This window comes from Anabas testudineus, chromosome 6 (genome assembly GCF_900324465.2).
Source record: "Anabas testudineus chromosome 6, fAnaTes1.2, whole genome shotgun sequence".
Classification (NCBI taxonomy): Eukaryota; Metazoa; Chordata; class Actinopteri; order Anabantiformes; family Anabantidae; genus Anabas; species Anabas testudineus.
The window spans coordinates 19,733,589-19,757,336 of record NC_046615.1 but is presented as its reverse complement, the minus strand read 5'-3'; the positions used below and the strand labels follow the sequence as shown (position 1 = coordinate 19,757,336).

Genomic DNA, 23,748 nt, shown 5'->3' with positions numbered 1-23,748 from the left:
TTCTGACCACTCCGCAGCACAACGAGCACTTGAACTATTCGTTTGTAAATTGGCTGTATGTGTTATGGAAACTCCTAGGTTTGAATCTGTCCCTGAATGCATCACTGGAAGTTCCTAAGCGTTAGCTAGCAAAATAAACATCGATGTTACAGCTGTAAACAGGAGGGAAAGTTGTTTTAAGACCAGATTTTTACACCTTGGAAAAGTTTGCAATGGCCACAACGATACACTGCCCCGGGGACAAACGGGGCTCATGACCTTTCACCTTTGACAACGTTTGTTTGCAGCAGTAAGTTAGCTAATGGACGGAAGACGTGACCCACCTTGTGCTGTTAGCGGAGCAGGCCATATGATTTTAACAAAGCAGCTGAGTTTGGTAACGAAGCGGAGGGTGAACCCGGAGTCTAACACCCCGTGACCGGTGAGTTTAACCCGTGTTTTACGGTAGATCTCCGCCACACAGCAGAGTAGCACTCGGGTGGTTAGCTAGCTAACACACACACACACACAGACAAAGTGACATTGCACGTGTTTCCTCGTTTGCTCCAACTTCTGTGAGACATACAAAACAAAGTAGATGAAGTAATTAACTTAGCGTCACACCTGGCTTTGTTATGAAACCTCTAATTGACCAAAACGAACCAGTTCTTTCTGTTATGCGAGATTCTTTATCATAATCATATCGTCCTTTATGAATACATGCACACAAAGTTGTGCCCTCTAGCGTCATTAGCCTGGTCTGTGTGGTCAAACTAGTCCGTTTTGGGATTTTTCTTTTTATTTTAGACGTTTTAGCATTAACCTAGCTCATATCAGCTACCCTGTAGCGTGCATGAACCATGTTATTGTCGCATATGCTTCTGCACACTGTACTTCCGTGTGTTCACTGTGAAAATCATTGCACCTACACCTGCAACAGGTCTGTCCAATTTTAACCCTAAATATTATACAATATACAGAACCTTGCGTATTTTGTGCAAATCTTATGTACATATTGTGCAGGTTACGTGAAAAAAGTAAATATTTTCTCTTAATACAAGTAAACAGAAATAGAAATGAACCTTTCTTCAAATGTTAATGCATGTTTACTTGTATCTCGTGAGCCTCATTTCATGACCAAAAAGAAAATCAAATGGTGGCAAAGTGACTTTGAGGAATGCTTTTAAACCAGTTGACTTGGTAAGAAAGACAGTTTCAGTTTCTTCAATAACTGCACAACAGCAATTTCCTGACTCTAAGAAATGAGAATAGAAACTGCAGCAGTTCACAAACTTTCAGCTTATCATGTGATCATTGTTCAGAAACCTGTTTAATATACAAACAAATCAGTTTTCAATCTAAAAAAACACCTTAGGTCATTACTGTGTCTGTTGTTATAGCTAAAATTAATTAAGTGTCAGCAGCTTTGATAGCTGAGAGATGCTGGAGTTCATTAAATGTGAATATATTTTTCATTTTTTTCACTTTGTCTCTTGGTGTCTGCAGATATGTGGCTTTAGGGGGCGCTGCCCTGTCCGGCACCATGCAGCAGAAAGGTGCAATCCAGATTATTGAATGGGAGGACCTGGACAAGAGGAAGTTTTACTCTCTGGGTGTGTTTATGACCTTGACCACCAGAGCAACTGTGTACCCGGCTAGCCTCATCCGCACTCGGCTCCAGGTTCAAAAGGGGAAGAGCCTGTACTCTGGCACATTTGATGCGTTTTGCAAGGTCTTGCGATCAGAGGGTGTGTTTGGCCTCTACCGTGGATTCATGGTCAATACATTCACCCTGGTCGCAGGACAGGCTTATATCACTACCTATGAACTGGTGCGCAAGTATGTGTCCCACTACTCACCCAGTAACACAGTGAAGTCAGTGGTGGCGGGAGGGGCGGCATCCCTGGTGGCGCAGACCATCACTGTGCCCATAGATGTGGTTTCCCAGCACCTGATGATGCAAGGACAAGGGGAACACCTGACTCGCTTCAAGGCTAAACCCAAAATGATTCTTGCAGCAAGTAAGCGCAGACTGACCTTTGGGCAAACCCTTGACATTACTATGCAGATATTTGCAGCAGATGGATTCAGAGGATTTTACAGGGGCTACGTGGCAACCCTTCTCACGTACATCCCGAACAGTGCACTGTGGTGGCCTTTTTATCATTTTTATGCAGGTAAGTCAACACTTTGTTAGCTGTGTTTTTACTTGCTTCTACATGATTATGTTCAGAGTGTGAATAGAGTTGTAGCTCTATACTAAACAAGTTAAAGCTGTAAAAAGAATGTGAACTTGCTGTAGTTGACACATATTATCCTTACGCTGTTTTCTTATCTTGCAATCCCAGAGCAGCTGTCCTTGTTAGCGCCTAGTGCGTGCCCCCACCTGATTCTGCAGGCTGTGGCAGGTCCAATGGCAGCAGCAACCGCCTCCACCATCACCAACCCCATGGATGTTGTTCGGGCAAGAGTACAGGTAAACTCTAAAAGCCACTAAAGCTCACCACATGAATGTTGGAATTGTTTTTTATACATTGCTCCTTCAGGCAGGTTTTCTTAGGTGAAAGTCTGGAGTTTATGGCAGGACTTCACTTCTTTCCCTCATCAGATGGCATCGGTTGAAATTACGGTAGTAATAAATATAGTAGCTCCACTTACTGGGATATTGACACTGCTCATGATCCCGGTGTTACATGCTGATTACAACACATTATGACCAATATGACCACCAAGTCCATTTTATCAGGTATTATCGAAGTTTTAGTTTTGTAACACAAACTTCAGCAGATTTGGAAACTGTAAAAGAAAATCTAATATGTCCTTGAAAGATGAGATTGGAAGTTTTATTTTTTTAAGGTGATTTAACATTTCCCTGTACGCTGTAGGTGGAAGGAAGATCGTCTGTTATCGAGACTTTCAAACAGCTGCTGGCAGAGGAGGGCGCCTGGGGACTGACCAAGGGGCTGTCAGCCCGCATCATTTCTTCCACACCAACGTCAGTGCTTATTGTCGTGGGATATGAAACTCTGAAGAGACTGAGCCTACGAGCTGATCTGGTAGAGTCTAGACACTGGTAAAAAGCCACAGGGAGCCTGAGCAGCCTCGAATCAGGCTTCATCTCAAGTAAAAACCCAGATCTGTCTCTGCTGTGTTGCTGCTGTCACAAACCTTCTGACTGAGTTCTTTTAATGCGGGTATGATGACGATGATGCAACGGAGTGAAAGTGGTGACGTTTATCTTTAGGTACACTTGGGATTTCACAGGCATTGCCATTTTCTGTCTGTCCAGCTCTTCTGGCTTTTTTTTCTTTTTGCTAAACTGTCGATATGAAATGTAAAGAGATGAGGAAATGTGATCACATTTAGCCAAAACCAAATGCAAACTACTAAAACTTTACCCATGGAGAATTATGGAATTAGTTTTTACTTTTTTGTTTTTGCAAAATAAGTTGGACAGTTCAGTAGGTAAATGAAGTCCCTTTGTGAGTCATTGTTCCTATAATGTATAGTATATTTTAGCAACACAGAATGGTTGTCAGTGTTTTTAGGAATTGTGTGGAAAGGAACTCTATATATGCAGCAAATCAGAGTTTTTACTTTATTTTATATCTTCAACCCAGGCACCCTACGTCTAGTTAGTCTGTAAATTGCAGGTTTTTCTTTAAGACCATCTGCAGCGAGGTCAGTATAATATATCTTCCATGTGCCAAAATATGGAGGCACAAATGCCACATTGCACTGGTGGGCAAGTTAAACATGACAAAAGAGTTTGTTATGAGTGCATTCCAGTGAAGGGACGCTTTTGTGCTCAGAATCTCACCTTTCTTTAGGCCTAAATGAAGACAGAGAGTGAAATGTGTCATTGAACTGTGGAGAAAGATTGATGTGTGATATTTCGTAGCTATATTTCCCAAATTATCTGTATAGTATGTTTGATGTTCTATTGACTTAAATCTCTCTATAGACGTCTTTGTGAAATTAGTCTCACATTTGTGCACATTAGTTTGACAGTCTTTAATGTATGTGCGGTGTCCTGTGATTAGGTGTCCAGCAATATGTGGAGCCAGCCGTGCACGTATAATGATGTGTTCCAATCAAGCAGGTGCTTCAGCTTCTTATCTGTGTAAATTGACTGAACAAAGCAAAGTGGAGCTTGGTGACAGAAGAAGAAAAGTGTAAATGTTATGTTACAGGCCTTAGACCACATCCAGGAGGTGGGATTCCAGTATTTCATTCACTAGCCACTTCTGCTGTTGATAATCATGTTGTATTCTGTGCATTATTTGCACTGTTGTGATGACTGGGGATCAAATCTGCAACCATTTGGTTACAGGACAGATACTTCACTACTTTTGCTGTTTGAATACAGGGAGAGGGCGACAAAAACCTAACTCCAAAGTTGCCTTCAGATTTCACCAGTCACTTAATAAGTGTGTGGCACATCGCCGAGCCCTTTCTGTGTACTGTTCATGTTATTTACACTCTTCCAGTTGAAGAAGCATGTCAATGCAAATACATTTAGATTTATAGTACTGCCAGGAAGCACAACTCAGTCAGGTTTGGCACTTAGTGCCCTGTCTTTTATAAACTGTTTCCATGTTTGCAAACAGCAGACAATACTCAAGGGAATATGAACGATGGACTCAACATTTCCTCCTGCAAGTTTCTGAAAAGCAAAACAAGTGGACATTTGTCTGAAAGGAGGAAGTGCTACACATGTATTTACCTGTTGTTTGTGTCATATCTTAGTATTGTTAAAAGTCCAGTTTGATGTGTTCAACATTGAGAACTTGTTGACGTTTGACAAAGAAATAAAGAATTCTGGTGGATAGTAACTAGTACCATCATTTGTATATTATAGACATATAGAAAGTACTACATGGCTGTGGTAAACCTGCTGGGCCACTCGGGGGAGCATGAGATCACCATCTTCCACATACTAATACTGAAAGGTTGCTCTGAAATTTTTCTTTCCTTTCTTTACCAGAAAGATTTCTCACGTTGGCGTAACATTAAACAAAGTTACTTGTCAGCAGGAAAATAAACTAAGAATCCAATGAGATTTGTCTTGAGATGCAGTAAATACTTTCAACTATCAACATTCAGACTAATCTAAAACCTCTAAAGTATTGTTGCAATTTATCAGATCTGAAAGTCGTGTCTCCAAATTATGGAGTGACTGATAAAACTGATGAAAACAATAAAAGATTATCAAACAAGCTACAAACGTTTCTAAATAGATAACCACAAACTCAAAAAAACAAAGTACAAAAAAAACCCTTTTATTTGACCGTAGTTGGTCAGTGCAAAATAATCCATGACATTTACAGCATGAATCCCACCCCTCCCTCCCCAGTTTTCATTTGGCTGCATTTGCGTAAACAGCTGGACGTCTATCACATGGGACAGTCGTAGATGTGGATGGCCCGGTCGTCTCCAGCTGAGATGATCTTGGAGCCGGTGCTGTTGTACTTCACGCTCCACACCTGAAGGCAACACGAGGAAAAATGTTCAGATTCAGAGTTTAATAATGGTGTGTACTAGTAAACAACACATTCAGATTATTGATGTGAGACGCCATCACAACAATAATGGAAAGAGACAGAGGGAGAAATATGCCCCCGATGTGAGTAGGGTTATAATAAAATAAATGTATATTCCACCCAATCCAGCCATAGACACACACAGGAAGGGAAATGTGCATGTACATGTTTTTCTTATGTGTTAGCATATATTCACTAAAGGATCATCCATTTAAATTCCTGGAACTGGATTTGTGGGATACCAGAAATGCTTATTGTTTTATTTTAAATTGACATAACCCAGAGACATTTTCCCCCACACGAAAACCAAAAAGCTGAAAGTTTGAATCTTACAGCAATTAGCATATCCTTGCCCCTTTGTATCACACATGTTAGCTGCAAACAGAGCAGCTGAAGCCCACGCCCAAAGGCAAAAGAAGAACAAAGCTCAAACTGTTAATTGGCTGCAAACCATCCCTGTAGATTTTCTGGTTTTTCAGTTACACAATGATGAGACACAAAAACAATATGGCAGATTCGACTGCCTTTCATCTCCTCTCTAAGGAGCCGCGCTTCTCCTCGGTTAGAGAACAGATCAAACGCCCCACAGCAACCAGAGATCTAATGACAGCTGAGATTATTGGTTTTGCCTGAGCTGTAACGTCAGAGAAGGGTTACGTGAGGTGCTGATCCCTGATATTAGCCGTGTTGATTTCCACGAACACATCAGCACCTACAGCTGGATGGATTTTATTCCACTTTGAATTTGATTATAAACACATTCAGGGAACAGATCCAGTGTCGTCTTTGTCACCTGGTCCTGATGGTCGAAGAAAGTGTTGATACACGCTCTGGAGCTGGCGTCCCAAACCTTCACACTCTTGTCAGACGAGCTGAAGGCAGCAGAGCAGAGAACACATTTTACTTGTGTTACAGTCAATCTTAGCATCAAACTGACCTGCTGAGTTTGTCTTGGCAACGTGAACTGGAAATTGTGCCTGAGAAACAGCTTCAGTTGGCAAAAGTTTTGAATGACAGTAATGAAATCTTGGGAAAGTAGACAGACAAAAAAACACTTGCACTAAGTGAACAAGGGGCGTTTTGCCACTGTTGTGTTATATGAGCAGTACAAAGCCACAGTAAGTTGCTACCTGTGGATTCAGACATGTCGAGCTTTTCTCTCTCAGTTTCTTCAGCATCAAAAACTTAACTGTAATGTTGCAATGTATTAGCATCAGAAATTCAATCCACTGTAACAGTATGAGACTTTATATGAGCCTCTGTGTTTCAGCTACTTCAAGGTGTGTTTTCAGACAGTTTGATGCTAAAAATGTTGCCTTACCTTGAGACAAAGTGGGTGTCATCTGGGGAGAAGGCAACATTAAGAACCCAGGATCCATGTCCACTCAGTGTACCGGCCAGGTTGGCATGTTGCCTGCAAAACAACATTTTTTCCTGTCAAATATTTACCATAGAAACACTGATGCATCCTCTTGTTGCACTCCTTTGTTCTGTGTCTATATATGTTAACAAATATTTATCTTTTTGTGTCTACGTGAAATGTTTGGCAGAAAGTTCAGAATAAATAAAAGTTCATCAGACATCTTATCTAAACAATGTGAAGGAGTAATAGCATGCCGTGAGCTGAACTCACACGTCATATATCTTGATGTAGCCGTCGTCTGAGGCAGTGACCAGAAGCTGGGAGTCTGGGGAGAAGGTGAGGGATCTAATGGGCATGGCGTGTCCTGAGGGGAGAGAGGACATTGAGTCACAGGGTCTTGAGGTGCGGCTGATCTCCGCTTCCCTGCTGAGGTTATTTGGAAGTGAAAAGATCCTAACGCTTGAAGCTATTTTTCATCTTTAACACTAAAACAATGACCAGTTTATGCACAATACACGTATAATGTGTTGTACTCATTTCTCAACATTATTTGACTTAAGCAACAATACAGAACTAAAGAATTTCTCACATGCAAGTGTATGTTCGAGGGAAATTTAAAAGCACTGGATCCATCATGTATTACATAAATAATATATACTAATAACTTCATCTACCTTCCAGTGTGTGGAGTAGCTTTCCTGTGGCGATGTCAAAGATGTTGATGATTCCATCGATAGCTCCGCTGGCCAAATATTTTCCATCAGGACTCTGAAGAGCAAAGCAGTTTAGAACCTATTATAATATTTAATATGATTTCCAAATGTAGATACACAATACAAGTCTTTAAAAACAACCTCTGAACCTGGAGAGAAAGGGTTAGAATTACAATGGGAGAACAAACACAGTTCCAAATGAGTTATTGCAAAGCCAAAGCACTGAGGTCTTAGCCCATAAGAGACTGTGCTGGAGGAGACGCCACCCCGACGACCAAAATGACAATTTATAGTTCCTTACGTAAGCTATACTCAGGATGAATTTCCCTCGAGTGTCCAGTGAAAATTCCTTCTTGCCACTTTCCACACCAAAGATGTTGACCTTGCCGAGATGGCTTCCTGTGGCGATGTATTTAGAGTCTGGGGAGAAGGCAACCGTCCATGCATCAACTAGAGGACAGCAGAAAGACAGAATAGGAGTCATCACTGTATTCTTAGCCAGGACAGTATGGCTCCAATATAATTTCCTTTTTTAATGTATGTGAAATGCAAACGTGAGCTTGTCTGACTTTGTGATCAAAACACCAAACCTCTATTCTCCTCTGCTGAGTCGATCTTAGTTGATATTCTAGTCCATAAAAAGTAAAAAGGAAACAATGGCAGCAGAGACTTCACTTCAGAAGAATCCAAACATAGCAAAGTACAGTAAAAAAGGTCTTTTATCCAATGACCCAGACCAAGCACTGAGTGAAATGGAGTAGCACTAATGGAACAAGACGTGGCATTTACATGAAGAACAGCTCGGTACAAGATACACAATGGTTCTTGAAGGGTGAGAATGAAACAGAAAACAAGCTTGTGCCACAGAGCAGAGCAGACAAGCTGTCAACCCCTGCAGCCTGTGTTAATGCCACACTGGGAGACAGTTTCCTCTGTAGTGGCCTTTCTCCTGCAGCAAGTGCTAGACAGTAAAAAAAAAAAAAAAAAAGAATGACAGGAAGAATAAAAGAAGGACTGGTTCTGGAGATGAGTTATGTTTACAGGCACCAGTAACTGCCTGTGACATTCGTGTAAAAGTGTAGCTAAATATGTACAAAAGGGCTGCAGAGACTTTCGGATTCTAATATTCAAAACAAAAGATCAATCAAATCAGTAAACGGGGAGAAGATATTGACAAATGACTTTAATAAAGTCCAAAGTGGAATCATCCAACACTCCAAAAACTAAAGATACCCACCTTATTACCACATTAAGAGAAAGAAACGCATCAAATGTACATATACAAGAAGCTAAAAATCCCCAAATTTTTGTTTTAAAAGTGTCTTAACTGACTAATCAATTATTAAAATATGTTTTATAGTCTAAACATTTCAAGTTACAAAATAAAACAAATTACACTACAAATGATACATATGAGAAGTAAAAAAAACCCCACAACTATACAGAGGAGCAAAACTATTTTATTCTTGACTTAGTCTGGAATCATCAAATAGAAAATATTAGTATTTTCTATTTTTGCTCTTTGACGTCAGACATTACAGAGCTAAAAGACTGAAAGAATTCCTCTACTCATCATACAAACAACACTACAAATGAATCAATTAAAACATGTCAATGATCCTCTAAGACCCAGTCTTACCTGGTCCAGCATCCATGGACTTGATCTGCTTTCCAGACTCCAGGTCCCAGAGGCGGATGTGTGCATCAAGGGAGCTGGAGGCAGCGATCGCCCCGTTGTGACTGATGTCCACTGACACCACTCCCAGCTGGTGGCCCTCCAAAGTCCACTGCAGCTCCAGCTTCTCATCCGACCTACGTGACAGGGAAGGATTCTTTGGTCACGTCATGTCAAATCGAGTTTATTTATGAAGTCTGCTTCCAAAGATTTCAGAGAAACTGTGGCATGTTTCTTGAAGGTGTTCCTCTGGTGTTAATCTTGACAGGCTAATTAACACACACACCATACTCCTCAAGAGCTCTGTGTAGGACTTCATTACCTAATGAATAACCAGAATGTTGAGGAGCACTTGCTCTATTATAATGTAGTTAGGGAAGGTGTGCTTATTAGTGTACCTAATTGTACCTCTCAACAATAACTGGAGTCTGGTGTACTAAAAAACATATTGTGAATAACAATATTAAATAAGTCTTCGTAGGGTAATGTGTAATTATTGTGATTTATTTCACATACAAAAGTAATAGTTAGAATACATTTTAATTGGTAAGGTTTTACAAAAGGTTTTGAGCAGTAGCAATGTAAATTGCAAGATACTTCCTCACATGAAAACTGAAGCTGAATTGTCAATAAGAAAACAGTTAAGCTGTTTTAACCAGGATTTCCTGATGCAAATTGAAAACAAGCACAAAGTCAAATTACAGAGCTGAAACCTTACAATTAAGAAAATGTTGTCATGCTCTGTGAGTCTTATGAACTGCTCACTCGCTATTGTAACTAAAAACTATGTCATGTTGTTTTAAAACAAAAAATCTTATATCTTATTTTTCTATCCCCTTTCAAAAAAACATTAAATTAAATTAAGTGTTATTTCAAAAATTCCTAATTTAAACATAATTTAAATAGGGGGTCAGCAGTATATTGTCTTTAGTGTCACCGTCTTAGTACTCACCATTTCCAGACTTTTACCATATCATCGAGTGAGCCAGTGACAATGGTTTCAGAACCATCGGCCTCACTTTTACCCCACGCTGCTGTCCAGATAGCATCATCATGTGCTGACAGGAAACACACACATGTGCAGTACATTAAACCACAGTCACGTATGTGCTTACAAGTATGGCAATCTTCTATCTTTTCCTTATTTGGCAACAAATCCCATGAAAACGCCCAAACCAACCAAGTGTACCCCAACACTAATTTTGAACTGAAGGTCCAGTAGATTTTATCAAACATCACACTGATCAGAAATAAAACGCAGAGACATAAATATATATATGTGTATGTGTGTATACTGCAACAGCTGACAGCTTTTAACAAACTTTTCAATGTTACTAAATATAGTTCCTTGATTAATACATATTTTGTGTACGTAGTGATTTGTTTTACAACACCAGTACAGTCTGTGTGGGGCTGAGTGAAAACAAAATTCAGTTCATGGTAATGAAGAACCAGACAAAAAAAAAAAGTAGGTTATTACAAGTGTAATTGTGAAGTAGAAGTACTGGTATAATGAGTTTGGTTCATTACTCACCATGTTCTTGCTTGAAAAGGATGCTGTACTGAAATGAAAACACAAGCTTAGAGTTAATTTTTTTAATTCACTGAATGTTGAATTAATATATGAGTTAACATCAGTTTGTCACTTACTTGAGTGCTCATTTTTTTGGTCCTGGTACTCAGAAAGCTCAGAAAGTTAAATTACTTATACCTGAAAAGTCACACGATAAAAGTAAGGTTTGATTATTTGTTTAGTTATTTGGTTTAGTTATTTGTTATTAAACGTTTTCCATAATAGAAGACGAGAGTAAATAAATACAATTACAAGAAAAGATATTTAACAAATATTTAGCACACGTATACAGCACGTAATCGCTGAGACCAGCAGTCAGGTCCAAGATGATGAGAACATTTGTCCCATCATCTACTATAAGAAGCTCAAACCACAACAACTGCATCAGCTGGTTTTCTACAGTACTCAGAACTCTGAGTACTCAGAGTGCAAGTAGTAGAAGTATTTGAGCGTTTCCACTGTTGTTACTTTTACTCCGCTAAATTTATTTGACAGTATTCTTTAAAGTTTAATTTAGTTTAGTTAATAAATGATGTAGTACTAATATTAGTATTAGCTACAAACTATACTGTTACTTGTTGTGGAATACCTTTTTAAACAAGTACTTACTCTTACGCTTACACTTTATTATTTTTATTTTAGTATACTATATTATTTGTAGATCCATAATTAGCGTCTGTTTTTATTTTTATCTGTATTATTCAACTTGACCTTACATAACTTGTTATAAAACAGATTTAGATAAATAAATGTAGCTGTGAGAGCGAACTGAGTGGGATAAAGCTGCTTCTTTTGACTGAGTTAGCTAACATGGTTTGACTGCCATGAAAGAAACGAGGCTACCTCGAACTATATAACTACCACAGTTTCTGGGATAAAGTATCGATTAAAAACATCATGTTATAAAGATTAAGAACCTGTTAAAACACAACTGTGGCTAACTCTGACTAGCAGCGGTGATATAGCAAGTTAGCAGTCTGCAGCCAGTAGCAACTGTTTGCTACAGTTGCAACTAGTTATCGCCCAATGTACCGAACTGAACTGAAAATAAAGTTCAGTTCTTTAAATAAGAATAAAATATACCAACACATACCTTCAAATCAAATTCCAAATTAGATGCTTTATTAAATTTTCAGAGCTCAGGGGTTTACATGTGAGACGCCATGACAACATCTGGCGTAACTTCCGCTCTTCTTCTTCTTCTTCGCTTGATTTAAAGGAGTTGGGGAACAACCTGTGAAGCTCACTGTCGCCACCAGTGGAATGTGGCGGTAAAGCATTTGCAAATCGGCACGAGAAGTGCAAAATGATTATTCTGTGAAATCTATGAGATGGAGACAAAGTATGCAAAGAGCTTGTACGCAAGATTTTATTTTGATATGTTTAATGTGCAGCTAAAGCATGGATATGGGACATTACTTTAACTGATTGTGACAGAATACCAGGTCTAGATGCAGATAAGAATCCAAGATAAGACCCAAGCTGCACAAATAATAATAGTAATTCCTTAAAGGATTGGCCTCAAATCTGACAATCTGACATTTGCCTAATAATTGTCTTGTTTTATTGCTTGTTTCAGATATTGCCTTTTAAAAGGGGGAAACTGCATTTTAAGGGTGTGAAGACTTATGGCAGCTCCACAGGCATTTATTACCTCATTTAATACATCCAATAGGCCAGGAAATGTTCTCTGACTTTACATGAACTCTCAGGATGGCACAGAACTGCTTTCTGCACTGACATAAAACCATTCACTGTAAAGGAAAGCGAACTCAGTACGGTGCAGGGAGGAAAGCAAAGTCTGAAGAGTAAGCAGAAAAATATCCTGACATTTTGACAGTCGCCTCAGCTGCAGTCTGAGCTCCACGGTCTCAAAACCAATTGTCAAGATAAAGTTTCAAGGGAAGCAGGGTTAAGAAAATACAGCCAGTGTGTTTTAAATAACTCCTGAAGAAAAGCTGAAATGGGATCACTGTGAATCTCCTGACAGCTCAGGAGGACGAGTGATGTCCTATTTAAAACAGCGAGAGATGGATTGATGTTTTTAGTGCTGATTTGTGATGAGATTCAATATCTGACCAAGAGGTTCAGTTGAAAAAGCCACCACTGGACACCAAAACCCACAATTCATCTCAATGAACAATAAATTAAAACTATCTATGGGGTTAGTTGTTGAGACAGAGTCAAAGGAATGATGATAATATTAAACAACTGATAAATAGTTTATAACACACTTGATTTAACAGTACTGAATGACTTTATGTTCTTCCACTCTAAGAGTAAATGAGCATTTAGCAAATGGTTTCCAACACAGGTTAACTTTTAATCCACCTTGTTTATTCAAATATATAATAAATACATTTACACATACATATACAAACAAGCTACTTTAGAATAGAAGTGTAAAACACCTCGATTTAAACACAGAAAATGTAAATGTCTGACATCATCAGGTAAGATTGTGTGTTGATGTTCAGCATATTAAATATAAAGATTCATCAACAGTAAATGAGGATGGATGACAAGAAAAAGAAACGGTGCCAAAGTGGTGTGTTATGTGATTATCATGTATTTTTACATTTCTATTTTTGTTGGAAGAGCAGAGAGGGATGTTTCATCTGATCTCAGATGTTTATTTATTTTATTCTGGGGTGAAAACGTTTCCTTTCTCAAGTTCACCAGCACTGAGCCTGTTGTATTTCATTATTTTGTTATGTTTGCCATTAATATATTGTGATGTTGGTAATATCATCAGTGATATCATTTTATTAGGTTTAATATACAGTCGCAAGAAAAACTATGTGAACCTTTTGGAATTTCATGGTTCTCTGCGTTAACTTGTCATAAAATGTGATCTGATCTGCAGACCATAAAAACGTCATAGCGATATAAGTATGAATAAGTATGTGAAAACCAAACCAAACCAAACCAAACCATGATGTTTTCTCCACCATCCTTTACAGTTGGGATGATGTTTTCATTTTGTAGTGTTGTGTGTTCTTTCCTAATAGTTCAATATAGTTTGCTACAAAAGTTGAAGTGTTTTTTGTCAGTCAAAGTAGCTCTAGTCCACATCTACAAACTAAGTTTTTTAACTTATGTATGTATGTCTGTAATTAGGTTTTTTGAAGTCTAGCACCATGAAGTTTTTATGGTTGTTCTCAATTCTCATTTCTTTAGGCACATTATATTTATTAATAGTCTTGAGTTAGATCAGATCACATGTTATGAAAACTTAATGCAGAAAACCATGAAAGTCTACAAGGTTCACACACTTTTTCTTGCCATTATACTGTGGCTGACTCGAGGCAGTACAGTTTAAAACATTCGAGGTCACCGGAGGTCACCTCACCTGTTGTCTGCAGCTTTACAGGAACAATTTCCCAAACTAAGAAAGGTTAAAAATCCTAAACAGTCAACACATGACATGTTAATATGGATTAATTTATAATTAATATATCATGATGCGATACAGACATAGTACATAACAAACCGCAAGATGAATCATTATTGGTACAATAAACTGTTTGATCCATGTTTGTGGATCAGGGCTATTAGTGTAATATTTCCTTCTGACGCAGCAAAAACCTACAGGAATACTCTAACACAAAGATTTAAAGAAGGAAAAAGCCCAAAATGCACACATAACAGACAGACACGGCTTTGTTAATGTCTGATAGAACGCTGATGATTGGTTATTGGTGTTATAAACCATTATTTGGGATCTGTGTTAGAGGTAAGGGGTTGGTGTGATACCAAAGAGAGTAAAAGCAGCCCATAAAACTATACCTATATATTAATATCAACCTTATTTTTTAAATGATCTTGCCAAAAGATGTCAGTGATTATGTAAGCTATCATCCACATTGAAATCAAAAATGACCATTCACACAAAGAGAAACTCTATAAATACACTTTAAAGAATGAGTTAGTCTTAGTTGTGCTCCACAGAAATCAGACACGTCAGTCTTGAGCTACTGTATTACGGGGCACAGCTTTGAGTGGGAGGGACCTTCTCTGACTCTCATTAAAGACAGTAGCTATAAAAGAGCTAAAGATGACACGGCAGCCAGCGCACTGAGTCACGCAGACGAGGGAGCAGCAGGGGCTGAGTGAGTGAAGACAAAAGAAATAAATAAGAGAAAGCCAGAGAAACACTTGGGTGGTAACAGTGTGAAGGAGAGGCTGAGCACAGGGAAGCAGGAGCAGGGTGGGAAAGAGTCAAAGAGAGACATCAGAGCGTGGAACAGGTTCTTTCTGCAGCCCTCGCACTCAGCCTCAGCAGACATGCCTAACTTTGCCGGGACCTGGAAGATGAAGAAGAGCGAGAATTTTGATGAACTTCTCAAAGCCCTGGGTAAGCCCTGTGTCCTGTCTCTCTCTCCTGTCTCCCCTCCACAACCAGCTCTACATCCCTGCATGGGGCTGGCTATCCATCATGTCCATGTAGAAAAAGCCTTTTCTTGTGCTTTGGGAATGGCATGCCTGACTTCCAACAACATCGTATTGTGTGAAAAGAAAACTCCTTGGCAAAAGGAGGCAGAGATCTGCGGGGAGATGCTGCTGGAGGGAAATCCCTCGTCTTTACAGGAGATATGAAACACTGGATGCTGAATTCCAGCCCAAACAAACGTGGTATTGTTGCATGAATAGGGGAGGGGGGCACAACATTATTCATGTTAAGCATTTAAGTAGGGCATGAATTAGCAATGCCAGGGGGGTCTCTGCAGCCCAGTGCTGCTCTCTTGTGTCCTATCTTTTTTCTTTCTTTTTCACCCTTCTTGATTTTAACTGATGATTGTGATGGTTTGGACTTGGACCAGTTTATCTGGGTCGTTCAATTGTGTTGCAGCGTTTCGTCACGTCAGGGCTGCTGAAGCAGACCGGGCACAGCGAAAGGCTGACTGTCTTTAGAATAATGTGGAAATCTTTAGGGAGAAATCCCACTGTGAGAACAGGGAGCGGCTTCAACAACTTCTCCAGGAAGCGTTGACGCCGAGCTGGATTACGATTAGAACTTTTAGACGTGAATGGTTCCTGTTATTTGGCACAAACAGGGCAAGTAAAGTTCAAAAAGGATCAGTTATGTATCTTAAAACAACTAAATATTTAGATATTTGTTCATCAGTGCAATCAACAGCACAAATTTAACAGCACATCTTCAACATCTGAACTCTGATTCTGCTTTAAAGCTGCAAATTAGTGAGTGAGATGTTTTGTGATGATCCTGGGCATCAGATTTTATTTTGATCAGTTTGAATTACACTGTACTGCAGCTGTACATTAAGCGGGAAAGGTATACAGCTTAATGTTTGCTAAAAACTGAAAGCTGTGAAAGTCATAAAGTGTTGGGAGAGTGTAATGGTTTTGATGGTTTTCTAAGAAAAGTTCTCAAAGAGGAAACACGTGCGTTCTCACTGCCAAAGACCAATTTAGATTCATTAAGTGAAAGCTGTGAAAACGAATCCAACATCACTCCACAACTGGCCCTGGGAGGTTCATGAGGCAACTGCACTTCTGATCATTTCATTGCTCCAAGGAGGAATTAGTCACCCTCTGCGTTTAGCGCCTCGTCCGTTCATGAGCACATTAACCACATCTGCCGGAGCAGATCACTCGTTTGCTCTTACATAAGGTGCTCGGCCAACGGAGAGCTGAGATGGGCGACTAATGTGAATTCCAGTGCTGCATGGCCGCCACTTTCCATCAACATCTTTATAATTATCTGTTGACTTTAATGTTTCTGTACAGTGGGAAGGGATCGGTATATTCAGGGAGCAGATCACAGAGGAAAACGCTGAGTGAACAGAGCTGGAACAGTTGATCAGACTCACAGTTGGCTGATTAAGAGAAGCAGCAACGTGTGTCTGCATTTGTTCAAAGAATGTTAAAATACTCTTTCACCACTGAACCAACTTAATTTTAAGACATTGTTTAGTTTAAATTGAAGAATCTTGATCAGCAGAAACAGTTAAAATATATATTTCCTTGTCTTGGGTTTCTGTAAGACAACGTGCTCCACAGTATTTGTGGTTTGTAATATTCCTAATATAAAAAACAAAGATCACTGTCCTTTACACACAAAAATCTAAATCAAATGCCAGTATTTCATGAACAAAGACAGATTGCTGGGCTCACTCGTGCTCATACATATTTAACGCTATAAAAACACAGATCATGGGTGGGGTCGAGTGTTAGCTGTCAAATTAATAGGGTTTTATGCCCTGGTGGTGCTGGAGGAAAACCACAAAGGCTAAAGGTGAGGTGGATTTGTTCGAACTGATTTCATGGCAAAATTAAATACAAACAAATAAACTTTCTACACGTTAAATAATTTCAGCTGGTTGGAGAGTGAAGTGAAGTAAAAGACACAGGACCCTTTGGCAGCACATAAAACCAGATGGCCTTGCAGAGTCAAACAGGGCATGCCAAAGTGGAGTCACGAGCATGTGCAATGTCTCGCTCAGAATCCCCACAAGCTTCACACAAAAGGAGTTAGACACCATTGATGCACTCTGACATCCTCAAGCGCCCTGTTCCCCCTGGATGTGGCTGAATAATCCGTCTCAAAGATTTGTCTTTGTAAAACCGTCTTACACAGATTCCTCTTAGTTTACAGAACGTTTATTCACTTATTTACTTTTACTCTGACACATCCACATATTTACGATTCTTAAAATTTAAGCTTCACATTCAAACACACGCTGCAACATGAGGAGATGTGCAGCCGGGATGTGGCTCTATATTTAAAATCCTGTGTCTGATCAGATGTGGCGCGACAGCCCGGAGAGGTCGGAGTCTGGGTGGGGTCGAGCGTCAGGCAGACAAGAGAAAGACAACAGAACACAGTGGAGGTTGTTTTGCTGCAAATTCTACAGCCCATCTCCATCTCTGTCCCCTTTTTCAGCTCATCTCTGCTTTTAGACACAAAATAAAAGAGTCATATTCCCAATAACAGGGCATCAACACAACATCTCAGCTTCTCAGTATTGTACTTCTTCCTTCTTTTCAGCAAAGCAGTGAATCCACCCGCTAATTCTTCCCTTTGACCATTGTTTCTGCCTCTTGTTGCCTTGTACCTGGTCAGGAGTGAACGCCATGCTGAGGAAGGTGGCTGTGGCAGCAGCCTCCAACCCCCACGTGGAGATCCGTCAGGACGGTGAGCAGTTCTACATCAAAACGTCCACGAGCGTGCGCACCACCGAGATCAACTTCCACATCGGTGAAGAGTTTGATGAGGAGACAGTGGATGGACGAAAGTGCAAGGTAGAGTATTGAAAAATGAGAATTTTAAAATGTGGCACACTCATACTCCACTGGTTATTGATTTTAGTGTAACATGGGAGGAAATAGTTTTCTGTGAAGCATTTCCATCAGTCCATGATGAAGGAACACTACTTTAAATCTTTACACCTTCTTCATTCTCTTTGTGTGTTTTATTCAAGGTCGTTCTAAGTGTTGTTGTTGTTGTTGTTGTTGTTAAAGGTTTTACTGAAAAATGAACAGCTCCTTACAACCTCATCTACTGGTATCATCCTCATGTCTGTGCATTTGGATTAAAAGCAGGTTGAGCTGGGATGATGAGAGTTTCTCTCTGAACCTCTTCAGGCCCTGAGGGGAAGTCCTCACACCGTGGTTCTCAGTTGGAGCTTTATATTGTACTATACTATATCTGAATACTGAGAAACTAACTTATTCATTTGAGTCTCCTCTTATATAAATTTTACCTTAGTGGCCCTCTCCTGATGATAAATTAGTTTTTACCATCATCATAATATCAGTAATTTTTCACATATTAGTCTAATGTTAAAATAAAATCCACTCCTCCAACACTTCCAAGTGATGCAGACGCTGTTGAAAATAAGTCCTTAGTTCACTCACCAGTCGCATTGCACCTACACAATGAGGGAAGTCAGAGCTGCAAAGCTGAAGAATTTAGAGACGAGATATCGTGGCGCAGACACAATGAGTCACTTTAGGTAACAGGAATCTTGTATTAATGTTGCACAAGCTGACATCTGTTTATTGGCCTCTGCTAAGCAACTAATCTGAGCTGGAGAGAAACAACGCTGACATGTAATCCAGTGTCCTGCATGTCCGAAACACGCCATGCATTAAGGTTAAGTGACTGAAAAATGGCATGCCTGCAATGTAATATATATAACAGCAAGTTCAGGTAAGGTCTAATGTTAAATCTTGTTTATAATAACTTGAAAACAATGGGATTCAGTGGTTCAGCAGCTTCCTTAAAGCAACCTTAAAGCTGATAATATGTCAGTGTTGTGTTTGCAGCTTGTTCCCACTTCCCTCAAAATGGCCAAGAAGTGGTGCATTTTTCCAAAAATGTTCTTTTTTCCTTTGTGGAAATTCTTCAGCTGGAGTATTCAGTGTCAGAAAGACAGCTTTGAACCAGGATGACCCAGGACAGTCTATGAAATGAGAATGCCTTCTTACACATTCACAGGCACAAATAACAACCATGAAGCGTGAGATAAGTGAGAGCTGTTCTGCAGCATATTCCTCCATCTGTACGTACACATTTTTCATAAAGAGCAGACTGCAGTGGCTCTATACTGACGAGGGTTGCATAACAGATCCAGTCTGAGGAGTTGTTGACGGTCACAGTCAAACTTGTCTCTCCACTGGATAAATCTGGGACTTTATGGATACAATATCATTTTACAATTTCACAGCTGGAGGACTGAAGTGTTGCTAGAAAAGATTTTCTCTGCAGATAAATATTGTCTGATGAATCACAAACTGTAACTAATTATTATTATTATTATAACTCTTCAAGACTCACAACATCAGAACTGAGTGATGAACCAGATTGACCAGATAGTAGAATCTATTTTCTCACTTTGCTGCACAGACTCTTTACTGTCTCACTAAATGTGCACTCACATTCAAACCAACATCACGGTACTAAGATAAAAAACATCCATCAGGTGAATGCTCCAGGTCGTCAACTGTCCTCTAAATCAAATGACAGCTGCTGATCTGAAGACACAAACACTCTCAACTATCTTGGACAAACCACCAGTTTGGTCTGATGGTTAGAGAAAGCAGTTTCATTTATGCTTGTGGGGAATAAATATTGCACATGGAAAGGAAAAAATTTGCAATAGTATGCAAGATGGAAGAAAATATTTTCTGGAAACCACAAATCCATTCTGGGCATGTGCAGTACATCATTTACTTTGGGTTTGATCCACATCTATCTGTATTTTTTCTCATCTCTACCTACACTTTGTAGTCAGGGAGTGCAGACATGACCTATTTTGGATCCCAGGAGACAGCACGACTGCTTCTATCTGTGCCCTGGAGCATGCTGGGCACTGGGCAGAGCTAGACGGCTCTCGCTGTGGCTGTTTCACCACATGCAGCCTCTCTGCTGGTCGAGTTGTCATTGCACATTTGCCGTGTTTATTTATTTGGGTTTGAGCATCATCATCACAGCACTAACCAGTAGAAAATAAAATAGTACTTTCATTACTTGGACTAAAAGGAAAAAACTGAGTGGGATGTTTACATCCACTGTCGAAAGGTGTTGGAGACCATGTGATTTGTGTTTCTGGCCACCTGATGCATTAAGTCCTATCATTCTCTTTGGTTCCCAAAAAGCCGTGCAGGACGTATGAAGCTCTTAGTTTACTAAATGCTCCACCATGTTAACCAGCTAGTTGCTAACTTTGAGTTTTGACTGTTAGAGTGACGAGAACATTGTTGTATGATGTAGTATGAAGAGTTATTTACATACAAATGAAGACAATCAGGCAGTGGTTCTCAGCAACAAGCACATTTTGCACTTGTGTTGCAATCATACGCAAGTCTTGGGCTGAAACCTGCAGGAGGCAGCGCCCACTGATGCTGGCACATGTGCCGGAGGGGCGAGGAAGTGATTCGGGGTGTTGGCGAAGTCTCAGGTGGAACGGCTGTCTAGAGAGCCCTTGGTTAGTTTTGGCTGAGTCCAGCTGCCCCTGTGGTGTAAAAGGATTACATGCTGAGCTGTGCCTGGCGAAGAGCAGAGGGCTGATTAACGCTGCCACAAGGTTAAAAAGCCTCGGTTAATCTGTGGAGCACAGTGGGATCAGATCAGCCCTCTCTTCTCACTTCCAAGAGGAGAAAGTGATAAGGTCTCATCTCTGTCAGTCACAGACGGATGAAACAGACACCAGGCAGCTTTGGTGCACAGTGGAAGTCATAATGTATGTATGTAAGAAGGTGCAGACTGACTGGTGTTTTAGCTAAATTAAGCTGATTTGATGAAGATCAACTTTCCTTCACCGCTTGTATCTTAAGTGGAGGCTGCAGCAAAACCCACGGAGAGTGGGAAAAGGGATGAGCAAACGCTGACAAGGGAGATCAAACATGGGAAGAGGTGAATCCAAGAGAGAGCTGAGTGTGGCATTTTGGACTCTGAAAGAAAGAAATGTTGGAAAATCCATGAGAAAACCAAACAGGAAATGAGATGTTTCAAATCGTTGTTTGTGTCTGATAAGCAGCAAAATGTTAAAATCTCTAACGAGCAACGAAAGCAACGAAAATCAAACAAAGCTGCAGATTAAACAGAACTGGTAAAACAAACAACTAGCAGGATGAGTTTGTCTTGGTCTCAGATATGTGTTATTTGGAGGAGAGTGTGAATATGTTGAACACGTCAGTGCGTTTAAGTGCAGGAGACAGAATGAGAGAGGCTGAAATGGAGCCGTAGCTAATCGACTGTCTGGGTTCTGGATTTATTAGAAAAAAAAATCTGAAGGAGCTGTAGAAAAGCCCTGCTGTTGTTCTGCTGGCAAAGTCTGCGGATGGCAGCCTGCAGGGATCCATGATGACTTTCCTCACCTTTGATATGGTGATTAACATTTGCTGCTGCTCCAACACCAAGCAGTGGTGCTTTTATTTTTTTTAAAATGCACACTTGTACTAATCATAAAACACATTTCTATGAGCAACACTACAAACAAATATACAAATATATTACCAATGCTGAATTAAAAAAAAAAACGTTTAGAGGTTTTGTCCAATGAGTTCTCTTGAATTCAATGTTGTGCATTAGCTTTATGAAGCGATGGCAGCTTTTGATCAGTTCCAGGCTCTGGAGCAGGATCACAACTTAAGATAATATGTTGAAGAAGAAATGCATCTGGCTTCATTAAAGAAAAGTAATTTCATCTGTGTGGGAAAATATAATCAGAGTCCACAGCAGGATTTATGACTCTATATGAAAACTCTAAAATAGACATTAAAGTAACAATTCAAACTTTTGGTAAATAGATTTTACAAACTATAAAACAAAGTCTTACACAGTTATAATTTCTTGTTTTTTTGTTAAAAGGTGATCATTCTACTAATGTTTATTATTGAGGACATGCTGATTTTAGCCTGTTTATTTATGCAATTAGAGAAAAACATTCAATACAAAATGACTCCAGGGAACTGGTTTGCGTGTTTCTGACTAAACTGGCCTTCAGCCTAACATGGGTCGATGATTTTGGTTTCCAATGACTTATATCATTTTGTTTTACAATTTATGATGTTCAACTGACCCGAAGCTGACCAAAGTGCTAAATCCTATCCATTAGCCCAAATTAGCACATCAGGGTTACCTGGGCCCTGACCTCTTATGAATTTATAACTCTCTCAGACCTACTCAGAGTCGACTACCTGAGGGGAAATTAATCCTGAAATCAGCGTCTCAGTCTAATCCCGTTGATGTCATTTGAAATATTATTGAAGCGAATTAGCAGATAGGGACTAAGAGGATTGAACTTTTGTCTCAGGCTGCCATAGACAGATTTATATTATATGATTTATAATATCATCTTGTTTTGCTCATTGAGGTTTGACACAGCTATTAAGGAAGTGAAATAACAATTTATAAAATATGTCGATGTTTATGGTCGTTACATTTCATTTCAAAACTAAAGACATGAACGTGCTGTTTGAACTCCAAGCAAACTCCAAGAAGGCTTCGATGTGTTGTGCGCTGAGCAGAAGTTTCCATTTAGCCACTGATCTGTGGAGATCAGCTGTGATGGTTGTTGTATTATCAGGCTGAGACAAAAAAACTGAAAAACGTGAAGGGAAATCTATAACATCCAGTCTTCCTATATGTTCCTGTCCCTGCAGAGCCTCGCCACCTGGGAGTCAGAGAACAAGATCCATTGTCAGCAGACTCTGGTGGATGGTAACGGCCCCAAAACCTACTGGACCCGGGAGCTGAACGGCGATGAGCTCATCCTGGTGAGGGCACAGCAATGACTCATCCCCTTGTTGAAATCCTCTTAATAGATTAGAAAAGAAATGAGACTCGTTAGAAAGCTAACAGACTAAAAAAGATATAAATATATAGAGAATAAGAGGAGGCTCGGAAGACGTCAGATGCATTAGGATGTAGCTAGTGAGCCCTGTTTGAGGAATGGTTAATAAAACGAGGCAGGGAGTGTATGAAGTCACCCTTGAGATTCATCCATAAAGGAAATGAGAGAGGCTGTTTCCCAAGGAGCCGAGGTTTCATCCACCCCGCAGAGAGATGTGAAAGGAGAACAAGAGGAGCTGCTACGCTTACATTGCAGTAATACCCCCTGTATTTACCCAGATTAATATGGGCAGGAGTCAATGGGTTTAAAGCCCCATGAGCAATGTGCAGGGGAGCAGTTCAAGACAAACGGACCGGATGAACTGTTCTCAGGGATTCAACAGCTCTCCCCTCTCAACGTTCAACACTCCCACGCTCTGCTTTGTTGCTCCGCGAGAACTTCTAAGACGAATGTCCAAGAGGCAAAAGCTTGAAACAACACTGGAGCAGGTTTAGATAGTGGAAAAAAATATCTTCACAGGATGTTTGCAAAGCTTTATATTACAAACCACAAGCTAGTGCTGAAACAGCTTTAATCGTA

The 23,748-nt window shown here is 39.9% G+C and overlaps 3 protein-coding genes across 4 annotated transcripts; 2 read left to right on the top strand and 1 right to left on the bottom strand.

The window, feature by feature from the left end:
- The first annotated feature begins 101 nt into the window (after positions 1-101).
- Positions 102-4,814, top strand: LOC113166410 (solute carrier family 25 member 44-like). Of its 2 annotated transcripts, none has more exons than XR_004463384.1 (4): positions 102-421; positions 1,486-2,156; positions 2,333-2,455; positions 2,865-3,001. XR_004463384.1 is itself a non-coding variant. In XM_026366530.1 (4 exons), exons 2-4 carry the CDS (start codon positions 1,523-1,525, stop codon positions 3,054-3,056), a joined length of 954 nt encoding a protein of 317 aa, XP_026222315.1. In that variant the 5' UTR covers positions 106-421; positions 1,486-1,522; the 3' UTR covers positions 3,057-4,814. The 2 variants fall into 2 exon arrangements, 1 of the variants encoding a protein (XP_026222315.1); XM_026366530.1 differs by having other exon boundaries at positions 106-421; positions 2,328-2,455; positions 2,865-4,814.
- Positions 4,815-5,308: 494 nt separating this feature from the next.
- On the bottom strand, positions 5,309-12,045 carry LOC113165214 (WD repeat-containing protein 61). The gene is made up of 11 exons (XM_026364579.1): positions 11,940-12,045; positions 10,924-10,984; positions 10,808-10,835; positions 10,226-10,331; positions 9,238-9,410; positions 7,900-8,048; positions 7,560-7,653; positions 7,156-7,249; positions 6,844-6,936; positions 6,316-6,394; positions 5,309-5,465 (listed from the first exon to the last, which is right to left on the bottom strand). Exons 2-11 carry the CDS (start codon positions 10,933-10,935, stop codon positions 5,376-5,378), a joined length of 918 nt encoding a protein of 305 aa, XP_026220364.1. The 5' UTR covers positions 10,936-10,984; positions 11,940-12,045; the 3' UTR covers positions 5,309-5,375.
- A 2,892-nt stretch (positions 12,046-14,937) lies between these two features.
- LOC113165712 (cellular retinoic acid-binding protein 1-like) lies at positions 14,938-23,110 on the top strand. Its single transcript, XM_026365407.1, has 3 exons — positions 14,938-15,203; positions 17,934-18,112; positions 22,979-23,110. The coding sequence occupies exons 1-3, from the start codon at positions 15,134-15,136 to the stop codon at positions 23,108-23,110; spliced, it is 381 nt and encodes a 126-aa protein (XP_026221192.1). The 5' UTR covers positions 14,938-15,133.
- Positions 23,111-23,748: the final 638 nt, after the last annotated feature.